Source organism: Echinops telfairi, unplaced genomic scaffold (assembly GCF_000313985.2).
Source record: "Echinops telfairi isolate 266 unplaced genomic scaffold, ASM31398v2 ScPeMD7_3533;HRSCAF=4204_0, whole genome shotgun sequence".
In the NCBI taxonomy this organism is placed as follows: Eukaryota; Metazoa; Chordata; class Mammalia; order Afrosoricida; family Tenrecidae; genus Echinops; species Echinops telfairi.
The window spans coordinates 65,971,225-65,996,974 of record NW_022107431.1 but is presented as its reverse complement, the minus strand read 5'-3'; the positions used below and the strand labels follow the sequence as shown (position 1 = coordinate 65,996,974).

General features: G+C 42.5%; 1 protein-coding gene across 1 annotated transcript in view; it reads left to right on the top strand.

The window, feature by feature from the left end:
* Window positions 1-4,471: 4,471 nt before the first annotated feature.
* The window catches only part of MOXD1 (monooxygenase DBH like 1), a 136,881-nt gene continuing 115,602 nt past the window's right edge, over window positions 4,472-25,750 (top strand). The window contains exon 1 of the mRNA XM_004710941.4: window positions 4,472-4,735. Within this exon, the coding sequence (XP_004710998.1) occupies window positions 4,472-4,735 (264 nt within the window). The remainder of the gene's footprint in view (window positions 4,736-25,750) is intronic.

Below are 25,750 nucleotides of genomic sequence, written 5' to 3'. Positions count from 1 at the left end.
GGGAAGGTGAGCATCATAGAATGCCAATTTACTAGAAGAAAGTATTCTTGTGTTGAGGGTGTACTTGAGTGGAGGCCCTTATTGGGGGCTCTTAAAGCTCTGATAACAACCCAAACATCAATTGTTTCAAGCATCTTTGTACGTATGTTGCCATCCTTATTTTCTAAAAATTTACTTTCTATTTGAGCCCTTGGTATCAGTTCCTCTTTTTTCCCTCCTCCACTTCCTCCCTCATGACCCCTTGAAAAATTGTTATTATTATTTTCATATCTTACACCAACTGCTGTCTCCCTTCCCCCATGGTTTCTGTAGTTCATGCCCCGGAGGGTACGGTGTGGTGCGGTTATGTGTGGATCATTGAGATCGGTTCCCCCTTCCTCCCCTAGCCTCCCACCTTTCCCCTTCCCTTCTGGTATCACTATTCCCTTTCCTGTTCCTGGATAGGCCAGAGCATTTAGTACACTGTGCGTTCTTCCAGGTTCCCTTACAAATTTAAGGTACACATTTATGTCATAATTGATTTCCAAATTTTGAAACAGGCCTCCGAGCAGGCCAACGTGAGAGATGATTCTGTCACAGAGAATTCAGCAGCTTGCAAAGCACTTACTTAAACATTTCTCTTTCACTCACAGTTACTAAGACCATTCAAGTCAAAGCCCCATGTGTCTCTAGGGAATAAATGCAAATCATGCTTTTTATTGTTGACCAAATCTTAGGATGAGTATATTCATGTTACTTTTTTTTGAGGATTTGAGGGGGTTAGAGGCAATGTGAGTCACAGATGACAAGACATTCACCCCAGTGATGTCACTGAATGGCGTAATGACACAATTTAGGATTTTCTTTCTATTCAAACTTCTTTCTGCCTCAATACCAATGCAGGCATTGAGTCATTTGTGGGGTTGAGCTTTCTCCCCACATTCCAATCTTGCTAAGAGACTCTAGACACCAGTCTATTCCTTCGTCCTACAAAAGTTGATTAAACACCCACTGCAGTGGAACTGGAGACGGGTGCCAGGCCCCCAGAGGCTTAATGTCTGCGGGAGAAAACAGCTGTAGACTGGGAGGGTGCTGCAGTGGTAAGGGGCCCCAACAACCCCTGTAAGGAGCCATCCAGGGCGCTGCAGTGGAAGGGCCAATGCCTCCCGGATGTTGAAATGTGGGAAGGAAGATCACAAAAAAGAAGAAGAAAATCCTCTTCAAAAAATGAGGAGAGAAAGGGTACACAAGAATGAAAAGGCCACTTGAAAAGGCACCAAGGGGTGAACTAGCATTGTTCTCTCTGAGGACCCGAAAGGTCATTTTTACATGTCTACAGGAGCCCTGGTGATGGAGGGAGTATGGGTTGTGGTGCCAACCACAAAGTTAGCAGTTCAAAACTACCAGCCACTCTGTGGGAGAAAGATGGGGCTTTCTACTCCTGTAAAGAGTTCCAGGCTCAGAAACCCACAGGGGCAGATCTACCCTGTCCTGTCCAGTCACTATGAGTTGGAATTGATTTAATGGCGGTGAGTTTGGTTTTTTGAGAAGGAGTCTTAGTCGCCATGACAGGTACGCATCAGACTGCAAACTGCAAGGTCTGTGATTTAAGAACCCTCCCCCCCCCTCCACCTTCTCCCTTACAGTTACCCTGCAAGAGAAAATTGAGGCTACCTATTCGCATACATATTTACAGTCTCAGAAACCCTATATATGGTCACAATGAGTGGAAATCGACTCAAGGGCAGTAGGTTTACTTGGGTTTGTGTAGAGGGCAATCAGTGAGAGAGATGAGAGCAGTAAAAGTTGATGCTGGAGCAGTAAATGGGGGTGAGATGCAAGAAGGCATTATTATTATTATTAAAGTTAGGAGACAGAAAATATCCTGGTATCATTGGGGATTTAAATAAATAACCACGGGAAGCAGATATAGCCATACGTTCCATCTTAGGAACAAAAGTAAGGTCACAAAACCAGAAGTTTGCCTTTGATCATTTTATAGTAATTTGCTGTTGGGAGTTGCTGTTGAGCAGATTCCAACTCATCGTGACCCTATAGGATGGGTAGAACTGCCCCTGTGGGTTTCTGAGCCTGTCACTGTTTACAGGAGTAGACAGCCCCACCTGTGTGCAGAGTAGAGCAGCTGGCCTGGCTGGCTGACCTTTCAGAAGCTGATTTCTGGGCTTGGCTTCAGAGCCTCTTGTGGGTACGTTTGAGCTAGTAACCTTTCTGTTAGTCGTCAAGTATGTAATGTTTTGTGCTCCTAATCCCCAAACCAAGCCTTCTGCCATATGGAGTCTATTCCAATTCCTGGTGACCCTATAGGCAGCGTATGCATATTTCCTAGCCTTTTCTCTGGAGAAGCTGCAGCTGGTGGCTTTGAACTATTGACATTATGTCTGGCAGTCTAATATGTCACCAGCTATGTCACCAGGGATCCTTATGGTTTGTGCCTCCCAGGTAATAAACTCTCTTAAAATCCTGACCAATATAGTCAGAGGATGCAGGTGTCTCCCATAGGGACATGATCTACCCTATGTCCATCCTTCCATGTCTCCCACTTCGTTCCTCTTTCTCCCCACATCGCCCCTTGCTTCTTGCTGCCTGCCAGCAGCAACCATGCCTCAGGTGCTTGCCAAAAGGCAAGAAATATTTCTAAAGTTATTCTTCTTATGTTTCTGCAGTTGACATTGCTGTTCTTGACATCTACCCAGTGGGTGGCATTTGGGCGGAGGGGGCAGGATGCTGTCCTTTCATACTCTCAATGCCTCAGTTCTTACAAGGACTCACAGGTTCTTTTATTGCTCGCCTACCCCAAGATCTCCACATCTCTCTTTTCAGATGCTAGCCTATTGCACTGACTAACTCTGTGGACCTCGATTCCCTCTCTCCTTGGGACTAGTCCCCCTTGACTGTCAGGGAAATAAATGGCTGCACTTACAGGTTGCTTTCCAGACATGGCCAACGATGCCTGAAACCCTGGGAGAACACAGGCTAGATCCACTCCTGTAACGTTAGGAAAACAGACAAGAAGCAAACTGAAACATGGGCCAGAGGAGAGAATAAAAAGTAATAGGTGGCTTATATGGAGCCTTCAACACCCAAGGAAGATGGTACATAATGTAGTAATATAGTTGCCCATATTTTTCATCTGATTCTTTCTTCTACTTGTTTTACTGTGTTGTATTGTTTGCACTTTTAATTCAACTTAAAATTTTGGTTGAAATACCAGTCAAACCAAGCCCAACATCATGGAGTCAATCCCCACGCATCATGGTCCAATAGAGGGTTTCTGGAACGTTAACACCTTTATAGGAGCAGAGAGCCTCATCTTCTTTCCTTGCAACTAACTGGTGGGTTTGGACTGACAACCTTGGGGTTAGTAGATGCAAACCTTGCATCACTCCTTTCATTCCAAGCTCATTGCCGTGGAGTTGTAGACCTACCTGTGGGTTTCTCAGTCTATGAGTCTCTCTCGGAGGAGAAAGCCTCAACTTTCTTCCACGGAGCAGTTGGTGGATTCTAACTGCTGCCCTTGTGGGTTAGCCACTCACCCCACTACCCCACCAGGACTCTTTCCATGCTCCTACAGTAGGGTATAAATAAAGGAATAAGTAAATAAGGTAATTTGAAGTTGAGCATGTCAAAGACTGGAGTGATGTGGTCAAAGGGATGGGCAAACAGGTCCGATAAACATGACCATGGCCAAACTGAAAATAACAGGACTTCAAATTAACTCTCAAATGACGCTTTGACTCTAAGTCACGCTGCTGAAGGCCAAGTAGTGTGGCATAATTTCGAAAACAAAACAACGAGGAAAAACATAACACCCCTAAACAGGCAACCAACAGGCGACTGACTGACTGTAGCCTGGGGGAAGAATAATGTGAGGCTTCTTTAGTGAAAGCACAGGCAATTTTGCTGTTGAGGGAGGAACCCTGACCCTCCACTGGGCCAGGGGCATCGCCTAGTTTCATGGTTTCTGGAAACTGTAAGCTAACCCCACCCGGCAGGGCTGCTTTTTCTGATTCTCCCTCTACCGGCCCCCAAGGATCCCTTTACTGGCTCCGCGCCTCTCCTCCGCTAAACTCGCTCTGAACTCGCATCCTTTCCCTCCTTCCCACCTCATACCCACCCTTTCTCGGCACCAGTGCCCAGTTCCTCAGGAACCAACGTCCCCCACCCCTGTATCCACCCCCACCCACCTCCAGGTCCCCAACCCACCTTTCCCTCTCAGCGTCAACACCTCCTCCGGTTCTCCATCACGAAAAGCGTTGTCACTTTCCTTCACCCTCAGGGCAGGCTTAGGGGTCAAGGTCGAGCTGGAGGGCAGAAGGTGGACATAGGGGCACCGTGGGCGGCGGGGCCGACCGGACAGGGCGGGGCGGGGCGAGTGGGGGGCCCCTCCCGCGCAGGGGCCGAGGGGCGGTCCCAGGCTCCCACCGCGGCGGCCCGCCTGCCTGCACTCGCTCGCTCAGTCCCCGGCCCCACCATGTGCCGCTGGCCGCTGCTCCTGCTGTGCGCGCTGCTCCCGCGGGCGGCGGCGGGGGGCGCGGGCCGACCCTACCCGCACCGCAGCCTCCTGGACTCGGAGGGCAGGTACTGGCTGAGCTGGGGCCAGCGGGGCAGCCGGCTCGCCTTTCGCCTCGAGGTGCGCACCACTGGCTACGTGGGCTTGGGCTTCTCACCCACCGGGGGCATGGCCTCGGCCGACATCGTCGTGGGTGGAGTAGCCCATGGGCGACCCTACTTGCAGGTAAGCGTGTCCCCCCTGCCGGAGGCCGCCCCACCCAGCTCTTCTCTGTTCTGATCCCGGGAAGGTGCCCGGAGCAGGGGCGCAGGGTCCAGACACCGGCTCTCCAGCAGGAGGCTGGAAACCCTAGTGGCCCGCCTGTCGCGCATCCCCTGCCCCGCACTCGTTCTCACCTGTGCGGTCCACTTCTCTTTCCCCCGGTGGGGAGGCGCTTGCGACCGGCTCCAAGAGTTTTCGCCCGGGGAAACAGAGCGCGCGCGCACACACACACACGGGTGACTCTGGACACTTTGTCCTCAGGGAACACTGGTCTCCAGCTTCTCCCTTTATAGAACCTCTCCATTGCCCATACCCGCCGCATGCCCTCCATCTCAAAGGAAAAGGGAGAGGGGCCCTGGCTTTGGAAACCTAAAGGGGCTCTCAGGACCCTTGACACCTTGCTATCCAGATATCTGGGCTTGGCTAGCTGAGATCTTTCCAAATCAGAGCTGTCTGGAGCCCCCCCAGCATGGGCTTTCTGCGACATTCCCCACATTCCCAAGCGAGGTGAAAGGAGACCCCCCAAAATATGCTTAGGAACTTTGTCTTCGCACCAGGTGCATTTAAAGCTGTATGCAGAGATTCCCGGACCGCCTATGGTCTCCAGGCAAAATCCCTCAATACTCTCCGCGGAACTTTTCAACTTTTTTAACAGCCAGCAAACTTTAAGTTTCAAAGAACTGGAGTAGCCCGCTCATAGACAGCAGTCTTACTGAATGCACACAGAGGGATTTTGCGATAACCAGAATGAGCGGGTGGCTAGGTTTGCTCAACATCGGTACTGGGCATTTTGTCTTAACCAGCACTTGAACCCTTTCCTGGTGAATACGCACTTTTTGTTGCCCACCAAGTACGGAGCAGTTTCTTGGTCCAAATGAAAACGCCTAGTTGTTCAAGCATTTTACTAAGCCTTGGGTAATATTAGAATCAACATACCTGGTGGATTTCAGAGTGCAATTCTTAGTCAATTTATTCCTGACTTGTAAATTCAACTTCCACAGAGTTCTGATTTTTGACATGCCACCGAGTTTGAACTCTGATTCTGTCACTGAACTAGTTGTGCATAAAAATAGAGGAAATGTTCAAAGCTGCTTTAAAAAAAAAAAGAGACTCCAACTCTTTGAAGGTAAAAACACTACAACTTTGATAAAATAAACTCTAATGACCATTAATTACCCTCTGCTGCCCAAGCCCCTGAAGGACAGACAAACAAGCCTGCTTGCTGCAGTCTCAGACATTCAATTTGTGTGCCAAGGAGGCATAGGGCTCCCTAGCAGAATAACTCACCCTCCTGTGGTAGGATGTAGACAAGACCTTGTTTAAAGATGTGTTTTGTCAATTAATTAAAAAATTGGTTTTGTTTTTGTTGGGAAGCATAACAAACCCTTGAACTATCCCTGGCATGCTGTGTAGAAGAGGGAATGAGAAAGCTTCCTATAATGCATCATAAAACAGGGGGCACTTTCCACCTCCCTGTCTGTCACCCAAAGAGTAGTGTTTCTAGAAAACCTCCCAATTTGATATCAAATGATGAGTCAAGAGTAGAACATGCCAGAGGCTTTGCTAAACTAGAGGTTGTTCCCCCCTCCCCTTCCCTCCCTGTTCCTCCCATAAAGATTTGTAGTCTCTGGAACCCACAGGCACAGTTCTAGCTTGGTCTATAAAGTCACTATGTGTCTGAAATTGGCTTGATGGCAGTGATTTTTTTTTCTGGTGGTACTTGATAAAGTTGGCCTAAGAAGCAGTCAAGTGTTTTTAATATTGAAACAAAGGACTTTTCTTAATGTAAGTAATGGATGCATGGCACTATGAGATAAGCCTTTGAAAATGGACACTGCCTCAATAAATTTAATGTACAAGAAATAGGATTTTCCTCTCCATTTTCCTTCCTATGGTAATCAAATCCTTATTTCCATAATTAAATAAGAATCATCTTAGTTGACTGACACCTTTCATCATTTTAGTCTTTTAAGTATTCTACATATTAGTGAGGTTAACTTTGGAAAAAGAACGTTCTACCACATCTGCCCTTGCTAATGTGAAGGAAATCTTACTCATTCATACCACCCGATCACATGTAGCCATTCTCTCTCCACATTCTCTCTCTCTCTCTCTCTCTCTCACACACACACACACACACACACACACCCCACTATCTACCAAGGAATTTATCAAATCTTGCTACATTTCCCATGATTCTGTACTCCATCTGCCCTGTCCCCCCAGAAAGAGTTCTTACTGGTTAACTCGTGGCTGTTCAGTCAGTTCTGACCCAGAACAGCTGTGTGTGAGTGTGTGCTAAAAGTCCCATTGTGTTTCATGGGGTGTTTTGGAAGCAGATTTCCAGGCCTTTCTTCCACGGTGTGTGTGGTTGCCATTGGTACCACTCCCTCTGGAGCTCCTCTCATTGGCTGTTGATTTTAGCTGTGTTTGAGTTGGTCTCCGGTCATCTTGAGCCCCTATGCAGGGGGCATAAGACCTCCTTGATCCTTAGGGTTTTCATTGTTTCAGTTTTGGAAGTAGCTCTCCAGGCCATTCTCCTGCTCTGTCTTAGTCTGGAAGCTCTGCTCCAACCTGTTCAGTATCATCACAGCATGTAAGCCTCCAGTTACATGAGCGATGGCTGCGCATGAAGTGAACTGCCTTCAGCATGGAACCTCGGCTTCTTGCTCAGAAAGTGGGAATTCTACCAGGGAATAGCTACTGCCTTCCTCCTTTTAATTATTGTGGTTATGTGTTTTATGTTGCTAACTGAAAGGTCGGCAGTTCGAAACCATCACTTGCTCCACGGGACAAAGGCAAGACTTTTTACTTCTGTAAAGAATTACAGCCGTTGGAAATCACAGAGGCAGTTCTACCCTGTCCTAAAGGGTTGGCTATGAGTTGGAATGATGACTCAGGGACAGGAAGATAGAGTTAATACGACACTGAGTCAATCCTAACTCAAAGTGACCCAGTGTGAAAGAACAGAACTGTTCCCAGGATTTATCAGACTGTCATCTTTATGGGTGCAGATCTGCAGACTGTTTCTTTGGTGGAGTGATTGGTGGGCTTGAACTATAAACTTTTTGATCAGCTGCTGAGTGCGCTACTATTGCACTACCAGAGATCCTTCTAAGCCAGTGGTTCTCAACCTTCCTAATGCCGCGACCCTTTAATACAGTTCCTCATGTTGTGGTGATCCCCCACCACAAGATTATTTTCATTGCTACTTCATAACTGTCATTTTGCTACCATTATGAATCATAATGTAAATATATGATATGCAGGATGGTTTTTCATTGTTACAAATTGAACATAATGAAAGCATAGTGACTCATCACAAAAACAATATGTAATTATATATTGTGAAATATTTATTTCTAATATCAAATAAATGGAAATTTGTCTTGAAGCAGGGTGTAGCATGGGTAACAGTCTTTATGCCAGGGTGCTCGTATGTGAGCATATCTGCATGTGGAGAGACCCGCCTGGAGACAGATAGAGGAGCGGTGTCTCGGTTCCTAAAACCATCGGAAGTATGTGTTTTCTGATGGTCTTAGGGGACCATGTGAAAGGGTCATTTGATCCCCAAAGGGGTCGTGACCCACGGGTTGAGAACCGCTGTTCTAAGCCAACCAACCAACCTGTTGTGGATTCCAATTCATGTGACCCCGTGGGACTGAGTAGAATTGTCCCATGGGGTTTCCAAGGCTGCATCTGTATGGAGCAGGACTGCCACATCTCTTTCCCAAGCGGCCACTGAGCTCTTCCCCCTAGGCATTGTGCATGTGTGTGCAACGGGCTGTAGAGTTGTTCTGGCTCATAGCAGTTTTATGTACAACAGAATGAAACCCTTTTGATCCTATGCTATCATTATATTTAATTCTGGCTGTGTTTGAGCGTATTTTTGTAGACACTGTGTTAGTTGATCTCTTTGAGGATTTCCTTCTTTTTCACTGAACTTCTACTTTACCTACCATAATATCGTTTTCCAAGGATTGGTTCTTCCTGATAACGCATTGCCATCGAGTCAGTGCTGACTCATGGCGACCCCCGTGGGTTTCCAAGACTGCTTTTTAGCTGTGTACAGGAGTAGAAAGCCCGGTCTTTCTCCCAAGGACCTTCTGGTGGCTTTGAACTGCCGACCATGTGGATCACAGCCCAACACATAACCACTGCGTTATCAGGGTTCTTGATAACAATTTATATGAGAAATGTCACCATCCTTGTTTCTAAGGAGCATTCTGGCTGTCCTTCTAAGCTCAATTTTTTGGTTCTTCTGGTGGTCCATGGGACTTCACGTATTCTCTGCCAACACTATCATTCAAATACATTAATTTGTCTTTGATCTTCTTTATTTGTTGTCCAACTTTCACATGCATATGAGGTAACTGAAAGTACCACAGCTTGGGGGAGGTACACCTTAGTCCTCAAAATGACATCATTGTTCTTCAACCCTGTAAAGAAAATTGCCAAAATTTTCCCATTGTGATCCATTATGTCATTTCTAGATTACTAGCTCCATAGGTGTTGATTACGGATCTAAGTGAAATGAAATCCTTGCCATTTCCATCTTTTCTGTATTTATCATTGTAAGAATGGTGGGGGAGGGGGGGAGGCGAGTCTGAAATCCTTTGACTTTACAAGGAGCAATGAGAGTCAAACTCATGGGCCAACACCAATTTCTATGAGGTGGAGGTCCCACATGCCTTCTGGCTCTTATTGTCTCTCCCTTGACGCAGTATTCTCTTCTCTACTGCATTCAGTAATTCACTGCAGTGGCTACACAGAACTCAGACAACACTCAAGATCATGAGCCTTCTTACGGAAATTAACAGGTTATGGTTTAGGACCAGACCTCTTCAGGATAGAGTTCTTCCAGTCAGGACCATCTCTTCTCAGCTAGGCCTGCAGGCAGGCCCGTCTCTAGTTATGGTTCAAGTCTTCTAAGCCATGCCGCTTCTTGACCTCTGCTTTGAACGCTGCTGCCGCTTCTCAGCCATGTCTCTCTTATCTCTCACTGACCACGGTGTCGTAACTCTGTCTCCGAGATTCAAGACCTAGAGTTAAGAGTTCACTTCTGGCTCTTTTTTGATGACTGTGAAATCCTTCATCCCTGCTTGTGATGCCCATTTTAAATCTGATGGGGTGGCAACATTGACTAATTCTCATATTAGAGTTTCATATACTCTATGAGGTCCTCCCAGTCCCTTAGTGGAAGGTACAAAGACTATGGCTAGAAGAGTCCTTTGAAATAATTCATTGCACCATAACCCTGATGTTTCTTATTTGTCCAGTAGTGAGGACTTTTATTTTCTTTATGGTCAGGTGTCATCCATAATGAAGGTTATAATATTTGACTTTTATCATTAGTGCTTCAAGTGTTCTTTGTTTTCAGCAAGCAAGGGAGACTATGACTTGGAATTTCTCAAACTGAAAGAGCTGAAGGAAAAAAAATTAAACCATGAGTTACAATGTTAAAGAATTCCATGGACAAAATATTGAATGATACAGGCATTATCAAACAAACATGAGAGAAATACACAGAAACATTACCAAAGAATTAATTGTTCAGTCATCAAAAATTTCAGGATGCTGCATGTGATCAAGTACATATGATATTGAAGGAAGAAGTTCAAGCTACACTGATGGCATTAGGGAAAAACAGGGCTCCCAAAATTGACAGGATACCAGATTAGACATTTCAATAACCTGAAACAATACTGGAAGCATTCTCTTGTCTGTGGCAAGAAATTTGAAAGACAGCTACCTCACCAAGGAACTGGAAGAGATCATTTGGTGTCCATTCAAAAAAAGGTGACCCATCAGAATATAGAGTGTTTTGTATTGAATGATATCATTACTATCACCTTCTAGAAAGTTTTATTTGAATACTTAAAAAAATCGTTATAGTAGTACATTGGCAAGGCACTAAAAACAATTCAAACCAAGTTCAGAAGAGGACATGAAATAAGGATTATCATTGCTGACATCAGATGGATCTTGGTTAAATTAGAGAATACAAGGAAAACCTGCTAATTTTTGTTTTATTGATTATGCTTTGACTATGTGGATCATAACAAATTATGGATATGACCTAGAATTCCAGGACACTTACTTATGTTCATGAGGAACCTATGCATAGACCAAGAAGCAGTCTCTTGAAGAGAACAAGAGATCCACTAGGGTTACATACTTCCATTGTACGTATTCAATCTGTGTGCTGAGCATATAACTTAAGAAGATGGATTATATTAAGAAGAACATGGCTTCAGGACTGGAGGAAGGCTCATTAACAATCTTTGGGAATGCAGATGACATAGCTTGCTGAAAGCAAAGAAGGCTTGAAGTCAAGTAGTTTACCAATCACTAACTTAAGCTCAGACCCAATGAGAATACCTCCAGAGGGCAGTATGACATTTGATAGGAGTTGTGTGCTGTGAAAAAAAAACAAACATTTGGAAGGCAATAGGCATAACCACATTTAGTACTATACCTATAGTGTAGTTGTTAGGTACCGTCAAAGTGCTTCCAACTCATAACAACCCTATGTCTAACAGAACAAAACACTGGCCAGCCCTGTCCCATTGGCCCCATTTTTATTATGTTTGAGCCTATTGTTGCAGCCTCTGTGTCGATCAATCTTGCTAAGGGTCTTCCTCTTTTCACTGCTCCTCCTTTACCAACCATGAGGCCATTTTCCAGGGACGAGTTTCTCCTGAAAACATGTCCAAAGTATATTAAATGAAGTCCTACCATTCTCTTTTCTAAGGAGCATTCTGTCTGTACTTCTTCCAAGACAGAAGTATTTATTCTTTTGACAGTCCATGGGAGTTTCAATGTTGTTCACCGGTAACTAATTCAAATGCACCAATTCTTCTTCATTCTATACTATACCTAGAAACCTGATATTATGGAAATTTAGCCTCCTAGACCATGATGACTTGCCTCTAGTGATATTGGAAGTTATACAATCAATATTTCAAATACCAGCAGGGTCATTCATGGTGGACAGATTTCAGCAAAGCTTCCAGACTCACACAGAAGGTCCCTGTGAACAACTTCAGAAAGAATTGGGCAGTGAAAGCTTTTGGTTAGCAACACATTTTCTGATAATAGAGCTGCAAGATAAAACCTTCTGCTTGGAAGCTGTAGAAGAGCATTCTTTGCAAATTGGAATTGACCATTTTGATGTGGATGGTGTAAAACATATGCTGATGTGGTATGATTCAAAATGAGAAGGGGGAGCTGAAAATGTCTATGAGTAATTGAAACATTAAATGCATTAAGTATGAATCTAGGAAAATTAGAATGATCAAAAATGAAATGGGATGGAATATTTTCCCTTTTATGTATTATGGGTATGATATTATCTCTATTCATTCTCAATACTATCCTAATCCTAAACTTATACTTAACATTACTGATATCATAGATTTGTACTGGATACAAATGGATTTGTATTGGCCACTTTGAATCAGACAATTACATGGTCTACTATGCTGGGAATGATATATTGAAAAGAAATGGTGCCACATTCATTGTCAAAAGGAACATTTCAAGACCTATCCTGAAACGCAACTCTGTCAGTGATAAGATATAGTCAGACACTCACAAGGAAGGCTAGTTAATGTGATTGTTATTCAAATTTACTTCCAATCACTAATAACAAAGGTAAAGAAATGGAAGGGTTTTTTTTATTACCATCTTCTACCAACTGAAGTTGATCAAATATGTAATCAAGATGCATTGATAGTCACTGACAATTAGAATGAGAAAACTGGAAACGAAGAAAATCAGTAGTTGAAAAACATGGTTTAGGCGATAGAAATGACACAGGATACCACACAATAGGATTTAAAAGACCAATGACCTATGCATTGGAAATACCACTTTTTCAGCAACATAAATGGTGATGATATATATATATATGACTAGGTGGCTAGACAGGAAGGAATCAAACAGACTACATCTGTGGAAAGAGACTATCGAGAAGCTCAGTACCATTGGCCAGAATATGAGCAGGGCTGACGCAGAACATAGCACACACTGCTCATCTGTAAGCTAAGCTGAAGCTGAAGGAAACGAAAGCAAGTCCGAGAGCACCGGGGTAAGACCTGGAGGAGATTGCAGCTAAAGTTAGAAACCATTTCAAGAACAAATTTGACACACTGAACATTAATGACTGAGCACCAGACAAATTGTGGGGTGACATCAAGAATATTACACATGAAGAAAACAGAAGGTCATTAAAAAGACAGGAGAGAAATAAAAGACCAAACAGGATGTCACAAGAGACTCTGAACTTGTTCTTGAATGCAGAGCAGCTCAACCCAAAGGAAGAGATAGAGTAAAATCGTTGAACAGAATATTTCAAAGGGAAGCTTGAGAAGACAAAGTAAATTATTATAATGAAATATGTAAAGACCTGCAGTTAGAAAGCCAAAAGGGAGACATATGCCTGGCTTTTATCAAGCTGAAAGAACTGAAGAAAACAAGTCTCAAGTTGCAATATTGAGAGGTTCTTTGGGCAAAATATTGAACAGTACAGGCAGAATAAGAAAATATGAAAGTGATACACAGAATCACCATACCAAAAAGAACTGGTTGATGCTGAACCATTTTAGAAGACAGCATATGGACCAGAGTCATTAGCACTGAAGGAAGAACACATAGTACATACTGAAGGCATTTGTGAAAAGTGAGCTCGGTGAATTAACGAGGTACCAATGGAGATACTTCAAAAAATGAATGCAGCACTGGAAGCCCTCCTGTTTGGTCTATTTTCTGATCAAATTACACGAGAAGCTAGAGTATATAAAGGAAATGGGTGTTCAGGATTGAAGGAAAATTCATTGATAACCTGAAATTGGTGTTCAGGATTGGAGGAAAATTCATTGGTAACCTGAAATGGGTCTTCAGGATTGGAGGAAAATTCATTGGTAAGAACATGACACAACCTTGCTTGTTGACAGGTAAGAACACTTTAATTCGTGAAGAACAAAGACTTCTTTAGTGAAGGAAAGAACTAGGAGGCAAAGGATATTTATAGAAATATATATACAGGCATGTACATATGTAAATATATTTATATGTAATGATAGAGATATAGATCTATGTACATATATTTATTCATATGTTAAATATTAAGGTAATGGCTGGATATTGAAGAGTCCTCTCTTCAAGTATTCCCTCAACACATGAAGACTTTGTTCTAATAACCTAGCATTCTGTGATGCTCAGCTTCCTGACATGATCACTGAAGACAAAATGGGTGCATAAGCAAATGTGGTGAAGAAAGCTGATGGTGTTCCACAATTAAGAGATACAGCTTCTGGAATCTTAAAGGCTTGAAGATAAACAAACAGCCATCTAGCTCGGAAGTAACACAGTCCACATGGAAGAAGCACACCAGTCGGTGTGATCATGAGGTGTCCACAAGAAGAGGTATCAAGCATCAGAAGACTCCAAACAAACAATCATATTGATGCAAATGAGGGGGGGTTGGAGTGGAGACCCAAAGACGATCTTTAGACAATTGAACATCCTCTCACAGAAGGGTCACAAGAAAGGGATGAGCTAGCCAGGGTGCAGTATATCACCAATGAAACATACAGCATTCCTCGAGTTCTTGAATGCTTCCCCACCCCCCCTTTCACCCCTTACTATCATGACCCCAGTTCTACTTTGCAAATCCAGTTAGACCAAAGCATGTGCACTGGTACAGTTAAGAGCTCTTGACATATGGAATCCAGGACAGATAAACCCCCCAGGAACAATAATAGGAATAGCTATACTATGGGGGTAGGGGGGAGGGTAGGGAGAGAAAGGTGGAATTGATCACAATGATCAATGTGTAACCTCTCCCCACCCAAGCCAGGATGATGAACAACAGGAACATGGGTGAAGGGAGAGAGCGGATGGTGTAAATAATAATTTATAATTTATCAAGAATTCATGAGGATGGTGGAGCGTAGAGGAGGGAGGAAAAAATTGAGGAGCTGATACCAAGGGCTCAAGTAGAAAGAAAGTATTTAGAAAAGAATGGTAGCATATGTACAAAAGTGCTCGGCACAATAAATGTATGGCTTGTTATAAGAGCTGTAAGAGCGCCTAATACAATCATTAAAAAAAAAGACTTCTTCAGTATGGATTACAACTTACTATAAAGAAAACAAAACTCTTCACAACTGTACCAATAAGTAATATCAAGATAAATTGAGAAAATAATTGAAATTTTCAAGGTTTTCATTTTATTTGGATCCACCATCATTGCCCATATAAGCAGCAGTCAAGAAATCAAGCAACATATTGCATTGGTGAGATCTACTGCAAACAAACAACCAATTAAACTGTTAAAAAGCAAAGATGTCACTTTGCAAATTAAGGTGGGCCTAATCTGAGCCATAATATTTTCAATTGTCTTATGTACATGCAAAAGCTGGGCAATGAATAAAGACCAAAGAAGATTTGAGCTATTCAATTATGGTATTGATAAAAAAAAAATCAAAATAGCACAAACTACCAAAAGAATAAACAAACCTATATTAGAAGATGGACAACCAGAGCTATCAGAAGGGACCAGTCCCTGGAGAAGGATCGCCTACTTGGTAAAGTAGAGGGTTAACACAACAGAGGAAAACGCTCATGAATTTTCATCGTGATGGTGACTGGATACGGTGACTGCAGCAATGGGCTCAAATACAGAAAAGGGGGGTTGAGTGGATGGTGTAGGACTGGGCGTCTTTTGTTCTGATTTACATAGGATCCCTGCAAGTCAGAACTGACTGACAGCTCTACCACCTCCATTTCGTGACACTCCTCACCCTGTATAGCACACGGTTCTTTATGAATGTATAAACAAGTGTGATTGGAAGGGAGAAGGAGACAAGGTTGGTGGTGAAGTGAAACTTGCCACAGGGCAGTCTGTAGGGTGACTTGCTCTGGAATGGCTCACCTTCATAGATGGAAGCTGACAACGTCTGTTGATACACACAACCTCCCACAGATGTGCAAGGAATAGGATGGGAGGCAGGCTTGTCTTTTTTTTTTTTTTCCCCCCTTTGGCATTCGATTTTAAAAACTTTACTATATTGTTTTGGTGAATCAACTCAACTCTCGCTTTCCTGATGGATTCGTGTCCTTTCCTTGTTCTTTGCCCCCTTTGACACAGAGCAACCCCACCCCCACCCACACCCCTTAGCAACTGTGAGCCCCCATTTGAAGCAAGTAATCCGGGTTGATGAATGGCTAGTTTGTGTGGGTGAGAGAAGAGAGCAGCATTGTCAGATGTGTCTGGTGAATTTGCACAAAAATTGATTCACCCTTCTTTTGGGGGGTATAAATAGCTAGTGAATTGAGGCCGAAACATCTGTCATCATTTGTTAGAGCCTTGCTGGCTGGCTTGTCCCGAAAACTGAAACCTTTCTGTGATCAGGAGTCTTCCAGCAGCCTGGTGATTGCTGCTCGCCGAGGAAGTGCTCGGAAGTGATTCGAAATCACAGAAAACACTGGGCCTTCTTCGCAGTGAAGGATGTGCTTCTTTAAGTGCATCCCAGCCAAGGGCAACAAAGAAATGTTTGGAAAGCAAACTGCGAGGCTGTAAGGGAGTGCTGAAGAGAGTGCGCAGCCCTGACACAACTCAGCTGGTGCTTTGTAAAGAGATATTTATAAGTCGTGGGGTATGTTCCACATTTCCAGATGACAAAGGGACCCGAGCTTCATGCTTTGTGCGTTTGCCTCCGAGTCCCATTCGAACACACGCGGGTGCCCCTCAGCTGTGTGGCTCTTTGGAGGAGCAGATGAGTTCCAAATGCCAGCCTGGGGACACGGGCAGACCAGACAACCCAGGGGACAGTGCACCTGAAAGGGCAAACAGCATTCAAACCTTGGGCAACCGTAGGCTCATTTCTAAAAGACAATGAGCAGCCATTTATTAGTGCCCCCTTTCTACTAGTCCTGTGAAAATGAAGGTCCTGGCACGGGGAAGAATAAATGACACCTTACGTGTTTGATCCAGATATAATATAAAAATGAACAACTTTTAGACTCCTCGTGGTGCTACTTAACATAATAGTTGTAAAACATCTAGTAAAGAATGTTCAAACAGGAAAAAAAATGTTTGCAGAAGCTTTTCCCCATGTCTTTTTGCTTGTTAAATTCTACAGTACAGCAATAAGCCCACCCTCCAAAACTATTCATAAAGACAGCATAAAATCAGGTCTTTAGATAATTTAAAAATAATTTAAAGTGGATAATTGTGTTAATTACAATATTGAAATTATATATAGAAAGTACCGTACTATACAAAAATATATTTGAGCTTAATCTTATTTGCTGCTCAAGCCTTTCTTATACGGATGAAAGCTGCACTAACAAATGTCGATGCTGTGTGTCTTTACTTCTTGCTTCTGGAGAGCTCGCAGCTCCTGCCTACCCTGCCTCTCTGTACAGCTGAGCACAGCCTTCCTCAGTCGTAAGTTAAGCGACTTGCTCAGGGCCACACAGATCAGCAGTCTGGAGCCATTCTCTCCAAGTACTGGTTAGGTGCCCTTTCTATAGCTACAAGCAAGCTGCAGCTCACAAAAAACTATATTCTAATTTATTTCCTAAATAGTCAAAGATCATGTTTTATAAAAAAAATTTTTCCCCTCAAAGATTAATAAAATACTATCATGGTATTTTTCTTACTATTTTTGTTCTATTCTAAATGTCATAGGTACACATTTTTATGATTTTAAGATGAGTTTTCACTCATTGAGCCCTTAAGAGATGGCATGCATTGTGATACATCCTTCAAGTGTGTTGTCTCATGCAAGTATCACAAGTGCCCTAAGAAATCAGTACTTTATTTATGCCATTTAGTAGACAGGGAAATGAATATCTAGCTCATAGAGCATTGGAGTACTTTGTGAGTTTGACCTGACTGTCTCAGTAGAAAAGGTGCCCTGGTAGCATAGTGGTTAGGCACTGGACTGCTAACTATAAGATCAGCAATTCAAACCCAGCAGCCGCTACAAGGAGAAAGACAGGGCTTTCTCCTCCCGTAATTAGTTACAGGCTCTGAAACTCACAGGGACAGTTCTATCCTATCCTGTAGGGTTGCTATGATTGGATTTTGATATAAGGATGTTACATTGAGGACTAAGGTACAGAGAATTAAAATAAGGTGTAAAGAGTAATAAGGAGCTAGTATGTGGCTACTTCTGATTCTAAATCAATCCCCAATCTTGTCATCGAGTCATTTCCAACTCATGAAGCCACCTGAGGGTCACCATTTCAGACCAGGTACGTATGAAGCAGTCATGAAGGAAAATGATTGCTCCTGGTCCTGTAGGTTGTTTTTCAAGGTTAACCATAGGGTTTACAGTTCAAAATATTATAGACTATGAAGAGTACCTGGCATGGACATCAAAGAATCCAGCAGACATTGAGTATAGCAAATTGCCTACCTGCAGGAAATGTAATTAATGTTTTTTAAAACGTGTCTAACACCACCTGAGCTCTTCTTCTTAGTTCTGTGCCATTATTGCACAGACGTTTAGAGGCTCTTAAGCTTTGATGTAGAAAATTGGCAATTTTATAAAAATTCTTTCTTAATTCTAGGTGTGAATACTTTTTCACATATACTTAGGGGTTTTTTGTCCCCTTCAATAAGAAAGAGCTCAGTCCTAGGGGGCACGATGAGTCATAATCAACTTGAAGCACACAGAAGCAACACAGGTCTCTGCGACCCCACATCAGCAAAACAGCATGTGTCTGGGGAGACCTCTAACCATTTTAAACTAAAACGTTGAAATCGGAGTTTCTTGGGAAGAAAACAAATTACATATTAGCACTCACTCATATAAGGAAACTTATGGTAGGTGAGACCCCCTAGTAGCGATGCCTTCTGGCCTTTGGCTACTCAGGTCCCTGTAGACAGGGTCAAGCTGGGTTTTTGCTGCAGAGGAAAACCAATGGGGAGCTGAGATCTGGAACAGGCACTTCCTGTCTCTGTAGTTCCCAGGCTGGCCTGCACATTACAAACACTTGGGAATCATTCAAACATGTATTTCAATCTGTAGGTCATTCCCCATCCCAATTAAATGGGGGCGGGGCAAACACAGGCATCATTAAGTTTTCAGGTTTCCCAGGTGTTTCCATTGCTTGGAGGCATGTTTATGAACTCATATCCTTATCATGCTCTCTGCTGAAGACTGGGCAGCTCCCGTGTGATCATGCCGCCGAAGATTAGGAGATTCTAGGTCTGGGGCATTCTGATGTAAAGTGTGACTCCATGCGAGGCCATTCAGAGTGACCATCTGATGTTTGAAGCAAGAGTTAACATATGCCTGGACATTTTTGGAAAACAGGGAAATAAGATGGTTGTTTCTGGTATGGACTCAGTTCTGAAGTGAGTCTAGTACATTTGTTTAAATTGTAAGTATTTTCTCAACATACTTGATGAAATAAGAACAGTCATTGAAGACATGAGGGAGTGGGTCTGTTTTAAACCATGCTCAAATAACAATCTTTCTCTCCTCCTCATCACTCTCCAGTTGTAGGCCCCTTTTGTCGACTCTTCCCGGCATCTTTATTTCTAAGCAACAAGAATATCTGCCCGCACAATCTAATAGTTAGCAGTTGTATGTAGTCTCCAGGCAACAAAGGAATATGAAGAAATGAACATCTCAGTTAGTCCTGAGCCTCTATATTAACCGAGAGAAGTTCTCTGCTCCAAACGCCGTTGGTAGAGGTGTTGTTGTTAGGTGGCGTTGAGTCGGTTCGGACCCTGCTCAGTCCTGTGCCGCCCTTGTGCTTGTTCTTCTGGGTGAGCCCATGGAGGCAGCCGCTGGCCAGTCCATCTTGTTGAGGGCATTCCAAGGACCGGTCTCTCCTGACAGCATGCACAATGGACATGAGACGAAATCTCTCCATCCTTGCTTCTAAGGCAGTGGCTCTCAGCCTTCCTAATGCCGCGATCCTGTAATACAGTTCCTCAGGTTGTGGTGACCCCCCTCCACAAAATTAGTTTTGTTGCTACTTCATAACTGTAGTTTGGCTATTGTTATAAAGCGTCATGTAAATGTCTGATATGCAGGATGGATTTTCATTGTTATAACTTGAATATAATTAAAGCATAGTGACTCATCACAAAAATATGTAAATATGTATTGTGAAATATTTATTTCTATTGACAAATAAATAAAATTTTGTCTTGAAGCATGGTGTGGCATGGGTAACAGTCTTCATACCGGGTCCTTGTAGGTGGGTGTATCTGCATATGGGCGGACCCTCCTGGAGACGGATAGAGGAGCGGTGTCTCAGTTCCTAAGACCATCGGAAATATGTGTTTTCCAATAGTCTGAGGTGACCTCCGTGAAAGGGTCGTTCGATCCCCAAAGGGGTCGCCACCCACAGGTTGAGAACCGCTGTTCTAAGGAGTATTCTGGTTGTACCTTTTCTAAGACAGATTTGTTTGTTCTTTCGTTTGTTTCGACAATTAACAGTAGCAAAGGGACACCCTTGGTCTTGGGGAAATTCCGAAGTGTCTTCAGAAGGTACATCGATAACCTTTCCCACAGCTCTCAAGTCCCTGAGTGGCACAGACGGTTAAGCCCTTGACGATCTGACCGATGGGCCCTTGGACTCCTCTGGGCGGGATCTTGGAAGAAAAATCAGGCCTTCTTCTGAAGGGCCACCGCCTGGACTGCTCCATGGGGCTCGATTGTCCTCTGCAGCACCCAGGGATGCCTGGAGTCAGGATCGTTTGCCCGGCATTTGCTTTTGCTGTGGGTTTCTAGTGTACTGCTCTCCGAGGTTATTAATAAAACCCGAAATGGCCCGAAGCTGTAACTCAGAAGGCAGGAGGAAGAGGCAACTGGAGTGGAGGGTAATTAGTGTTTTATTAGGGCGTGGATGGGATATTTACCAGTTGTTGACGGTGCGATTGCTGCCAAATCCTCGCAGGTACTAGAAACAATTTCACGTGCTTGGCTTGTCCTCAAGAAATACTGATGAATAGCTGTTGATCAATTAAGACCAGGAAGTCTTCTAGACGGGTGTGAATCCCACTGCTGGTAGCTACTTATTAGTTGTGTGCAGCCCTTGGCAAGCTCCTAAGCGACCTATCTAAGCGATGGATTCCTTTTGTGAAGAAGGGGATAATGATACCTAACTCACAGTGTTTTTAAGAGGATTAAGTGGAATAAGCATGTAATACTCTTTGCAGAGTATGGGACATGCTGTAAGTACCTCAATAAATATGAGGTACTAATAAAATGAATTAGTCACTTAGATAAATGTCAGAGCTGTCAGAGACCATATGAAGACAAATGTTCTAGTTCTTCAGCTGAAGGAAAAAGTGAGTGCTAATCATGTAATTGGAGAGATTGGTAGCACTTTTTGAGAAAATTTACAATCAAGCTCGGAGAAGGCAGGATATAGGCACGTGGCAATCACTGGAGACTCGTGGCCAGCCTGGTCTCCGTTAGACTAAGGAGATTGTGTTTCCTTTTGCTTTGCTGCAGTGAGGAAGTGAAAGGTGCGTCCGGAGGGTAATAAGATATGTTGTCAAGTTTCTCACTATCTCTTTGTAGAAGACGGGTTACTGAAACCGAGTTAATTGTAATGATAAATATTTACACATTCATATTCCCAGTGTTTGCTAACTGACTGGCTATGTTCTATTCCAGAATAAGTACTGGAAAGGTAGATAGTAACATACTACCATATTGACAGAAGATTAAGCGTCAAACATTCTGTAATGAATTTCTGCACTTAGTGAAGACATTATCTGTGTGTATATAAACCAACCCAAACCAACCGCACTGTCATAGAGTCCGTTCTGACCCACAGCGACCAGATATAGGGGTTCTGAGGCTGTAAATTTTTCCACTAGCAGACAGCCTTGACTTTCTCCTGAGGAGCAGCTGGTGAATTTGAACTGCCAACCTTGTGATTAGCAGTTCCAACACTTACAAAATGTTTAAAAGTTTATTGGATTCAAACACCTGTGGAAAATAGCTAAGTATTCATTTATTTTAGACTCAGTATGAGCTAATAGTATGATGCAGCTGTTAAACATACGAATGCATTATTAGTGTGGAACTATTTCTCACATCAATGGAAGCAATAGCGAAGCTGCACTTTACATTCATCTGATCACACTAGAGTATTCTTTCTAGGAATAGCATTTTCAAAGGACACGTGGGTAAACTATAACATTCTAGAAGAAAACAACAAGAATGGTGAAACTCCTATAAGTCACAGGATCCAAGAGATGGGGGAAATAGCTGGCAATGCTTTGCCTGGGAAAGGAACAGTTTAAAGTAGTGACAGCCTTTCCCAAGAAATATGGCTGAGAGCAGTCGTTCTCAACCTTCCAAATGCTGTGACCCTTTAATACAGCTCCTCATGTTGTGGTGACCCCCCCAACCAAAAGATTATTTCTGTTGCTACTACATAACTATCATTTTGTTACTGTTATGGATCATAGTGTAAATACCTGATATGCTGGATGTATTTTCATTGTTACAAATTGCACATAATTAAAGCATAGTGATTAATCACAAAACAATATGTAATTATATATTGTGAAATATTTATTTCTAATGACAAATAAATGAAATTTTGTCTTCAAGCATGGTGTAGCAGGGGTAGCAGTCTTAATATAACAACAGTAAACTACATTGCTACATTTGCGACAGGATGCGTAAAAAGCCAATGCCAGTGTGAAGGTTGAGATAGCTTCTTTCTCACCAGATCAGAAATTTTGGGGGCAGTCTTTGGAAGAGCACAACAAAGGTCATCTTCCACAAGTCTGCTTCTGTATTTAGACTTGACAACCAACACGCTGGAAAACCCTGTTTCACAAAGATGTGTTGATGGAAATGGAAGAAGAAGGCACAACACAGGCTCAGACAGAACAGGATATGACTGCAAACACTCGATCCAGAACTTTGTAACCGGCTTTGTAGAGAAATCAGTTCTCGCTGCATCGCTGTTAATAAATTCAATGACCTCCTCTGTGCTGTCTCAGGAACATCTTCAACTTTGACTGTGAATGGGCTTCTGACAAGTGCACATTGGGTGTCAGGTAGATTTGGAATGAAATTTAGTCTGCCAGAATGTGCAAGTGTTCTTTCACAGAAATGATCATCTAATCCTTTTGTCTGGGTCAGTGTCATGTTCCTCAAAGAAAGCAGATAAGTTAGGCAACATGTAAATTTTATTTTCATCCAATTTTTTTTGCCAAAGCTGACATTTCATTTGGAAAGATTGGATCTTTTCAGATAAATTGAGGCAGGTTGTATATGGTCCTTGATAAATATAACCCATTAAAGATGGCAAAGATGTCTACCAAGAAAGCAATTTTCTTCAGTTCACTTTTATCACTGAAAATTGCATCGAACTGCAGTCTTGCTTTCTTATTAAAAACGTTTTGGGTTCATAATGAAGCTCAAAAACATGTTTTAAAACTTTTCCTCTTGACAACAATCTCATTTCAGTGTGAAATAGCAGAGTATTATTTGGCACATCCAATTCATTGCACAGTTGTGAAAACAGTTGACTGTTTAAAGTGCTCGCCTTTACAAAATTGACAGAACTTATGATGCTTTTCATTACTCCTTAAAACTCTTGTGGCAGCATCATCATTGCTAATATTTGCCAATGAATCAATCATACAGTGAGTTCCGATGACTTTTGGTGAATCATTCGGTACCAAATGTTGAAATCCATATTGACATCCTAGCATAGCTGGAGCACCATCTGTGCAAACACCACAAACCTTTTCCCAAGAGATCTCATGCTCTTTCAGAAATGAACCAACTGCATCAAATACATCATGTGTAGTAGTTGTGGTTTCAAGAGGTTTGCAAAAAAGGAACTCATCGTTAAAGTTGCCATCATTAATATGCCTAACGTAAACCAGGAACTTTGAACAGTTTGCAATGTTTGTAGATTCATCAAGCTGGATGCTAAATATTGGAAGTGGGGCAGATTTAATTTCCTGGATTACCTGATCAAGTATAGCAGCAGACATGTCATCTATTCTTCTATGGACAGTGTCATTAGATAAGGAAATTGCACTCAATTTTGTAACAAATTTGTCTCCAATCATAACTCGAACAATATCTGCTCAGCAATGGTGTGAGTTTCATAGCTCTGGAAATTCTGAATGCCATCAAATATGAAGCTTCAAAGGCTGCTAGGTTTTGCTTTTGGTACTTGGGACAAGGGTCAAGTCTGGCTTTCTTGAGTCCAACAGTTTTGCTTCTAAAATAGTTGGTATCCTTGCCAGCAAAGCTCGGATGCTTGCTATCAAAATGGTGTTTTGGTTTGTTTGGCTTCATAGATTCGGCTGATAGAACATCATAACAAATAATACATTGTGGTTTCTCCATTCCTGCTGTAATTATTGAGGTAAAACCATTCTGTTAAAAATCCTCACTATATTTTCTTTTCTTAAAATCCTCTCTACATGATCCCTTGTCATATGATGGTTTGCTAATGAAAATAATATATAACAATAGCTTTAATAATACAAAAGATGATACATGGCATAGTTCAGTCAATACAGTTCATTAAAGTTTCCTATGATTTACCATTCTCTGTGTTGTTTTTTTTAACATACCTATTACTACCCTGTTTCCCCGAAAATAAGACAGTGTCTTATATTAATTTTTGCTCCCAAAAATGTGTTTAGTCTTATTTTCAGGGGATGTCTTATTTTTCCATGAAGAAGAATACAGTACACATTTATTGTTTATTGTTTTATTAAAATAGACCTCACAATTCCTGTCTACTCCGGTTGTGCTGCAGCCAACAGTGAGCTGCGTGCTGACGCCCACTGCTATGGTCCAGAGTCCAGAGTTATGGTAGCTTCAGGGGCCCTTATTTTCGGGGAGGACTTATTTTTTGGGGGGTGCCTTATATTTCAGCGAGAGGCAAAAGTGTACGTAGGTCTTATTTTGGGGAGATGTCTTACTTTTGGGGAAACAGGGTATCACAGGGGGGTAGTATTCATATCAACCACAGCTGAATATAAAAAGACTGATCAGCATCCAGATTAAGTTCCCATGGTACATAATTTTTTTTTGTGCTATGGTTGATGATTTTTAAAAAATATTTTTATTGGGGGCTTGTACAACTCTTATCACAATTCATACAAGTAGTTGATGATTTTACAGTACGTGATTTCACATTTACTCAGTAATTATATTTGACGAAGTGTCGTTTTACCTCCAACACTGTTCCTTTCAGCACAGTAGATGCTTTTAACAGAGTAGCTGCTTTCAACACAACAGATGCTTTCTACACAGTAGCTGCTCTCTACACATGTGTACCCGGTTGCATAAGTGCATTATGGTGCTAGTCCTGTCACATATACCTGTATTTGTGTGGGGTGTATGTGACGGGGTTGGCACAATGATGTCATCATGCCTGGTACTCGTATGTGGGCATATCTGCCTGTGGGCAGACCCACCTGAAGACAGATAGAGGAGCGGTGTCTTAGTCCCTAAGACCATCAGGAATATGTGTTTTCTGATGGTCTTAGGCGAACCCTGTGAAAGGGTGATTTTAACTCCAAAGGGGTCACAACCCACAGGTTGAGAACCGCTGAGTTAGAGGCAATCTATTAGGCTCCAAAAGAATGGGGAAAACGACCTAGATTAATATGCAATACAGAATAGAAGATTTTGACCTACTAAAGAAATAATTTTCTAGCAATCAGAGGTATCAACATTAAATAGCTGCCTTGAGCTTGTCACTGGAACTGTTAAAGCAAATAATGTGTGACAAATGTTTATTAACCAGTTATTTCTTTATTTTAAAACTTTACACTGTGACTTAGATGAAGCATTACACAGCAGATCATCAGTGATTTATTCAACAATTTATATGTGTATATATATTTGAAGATCATTTTATTGGGGCTCTTACAGCTCTTATAACAATCCATTCATCAATTGTATTAAGTGTATTTGTACATATGTTATCATTATCTTTTTC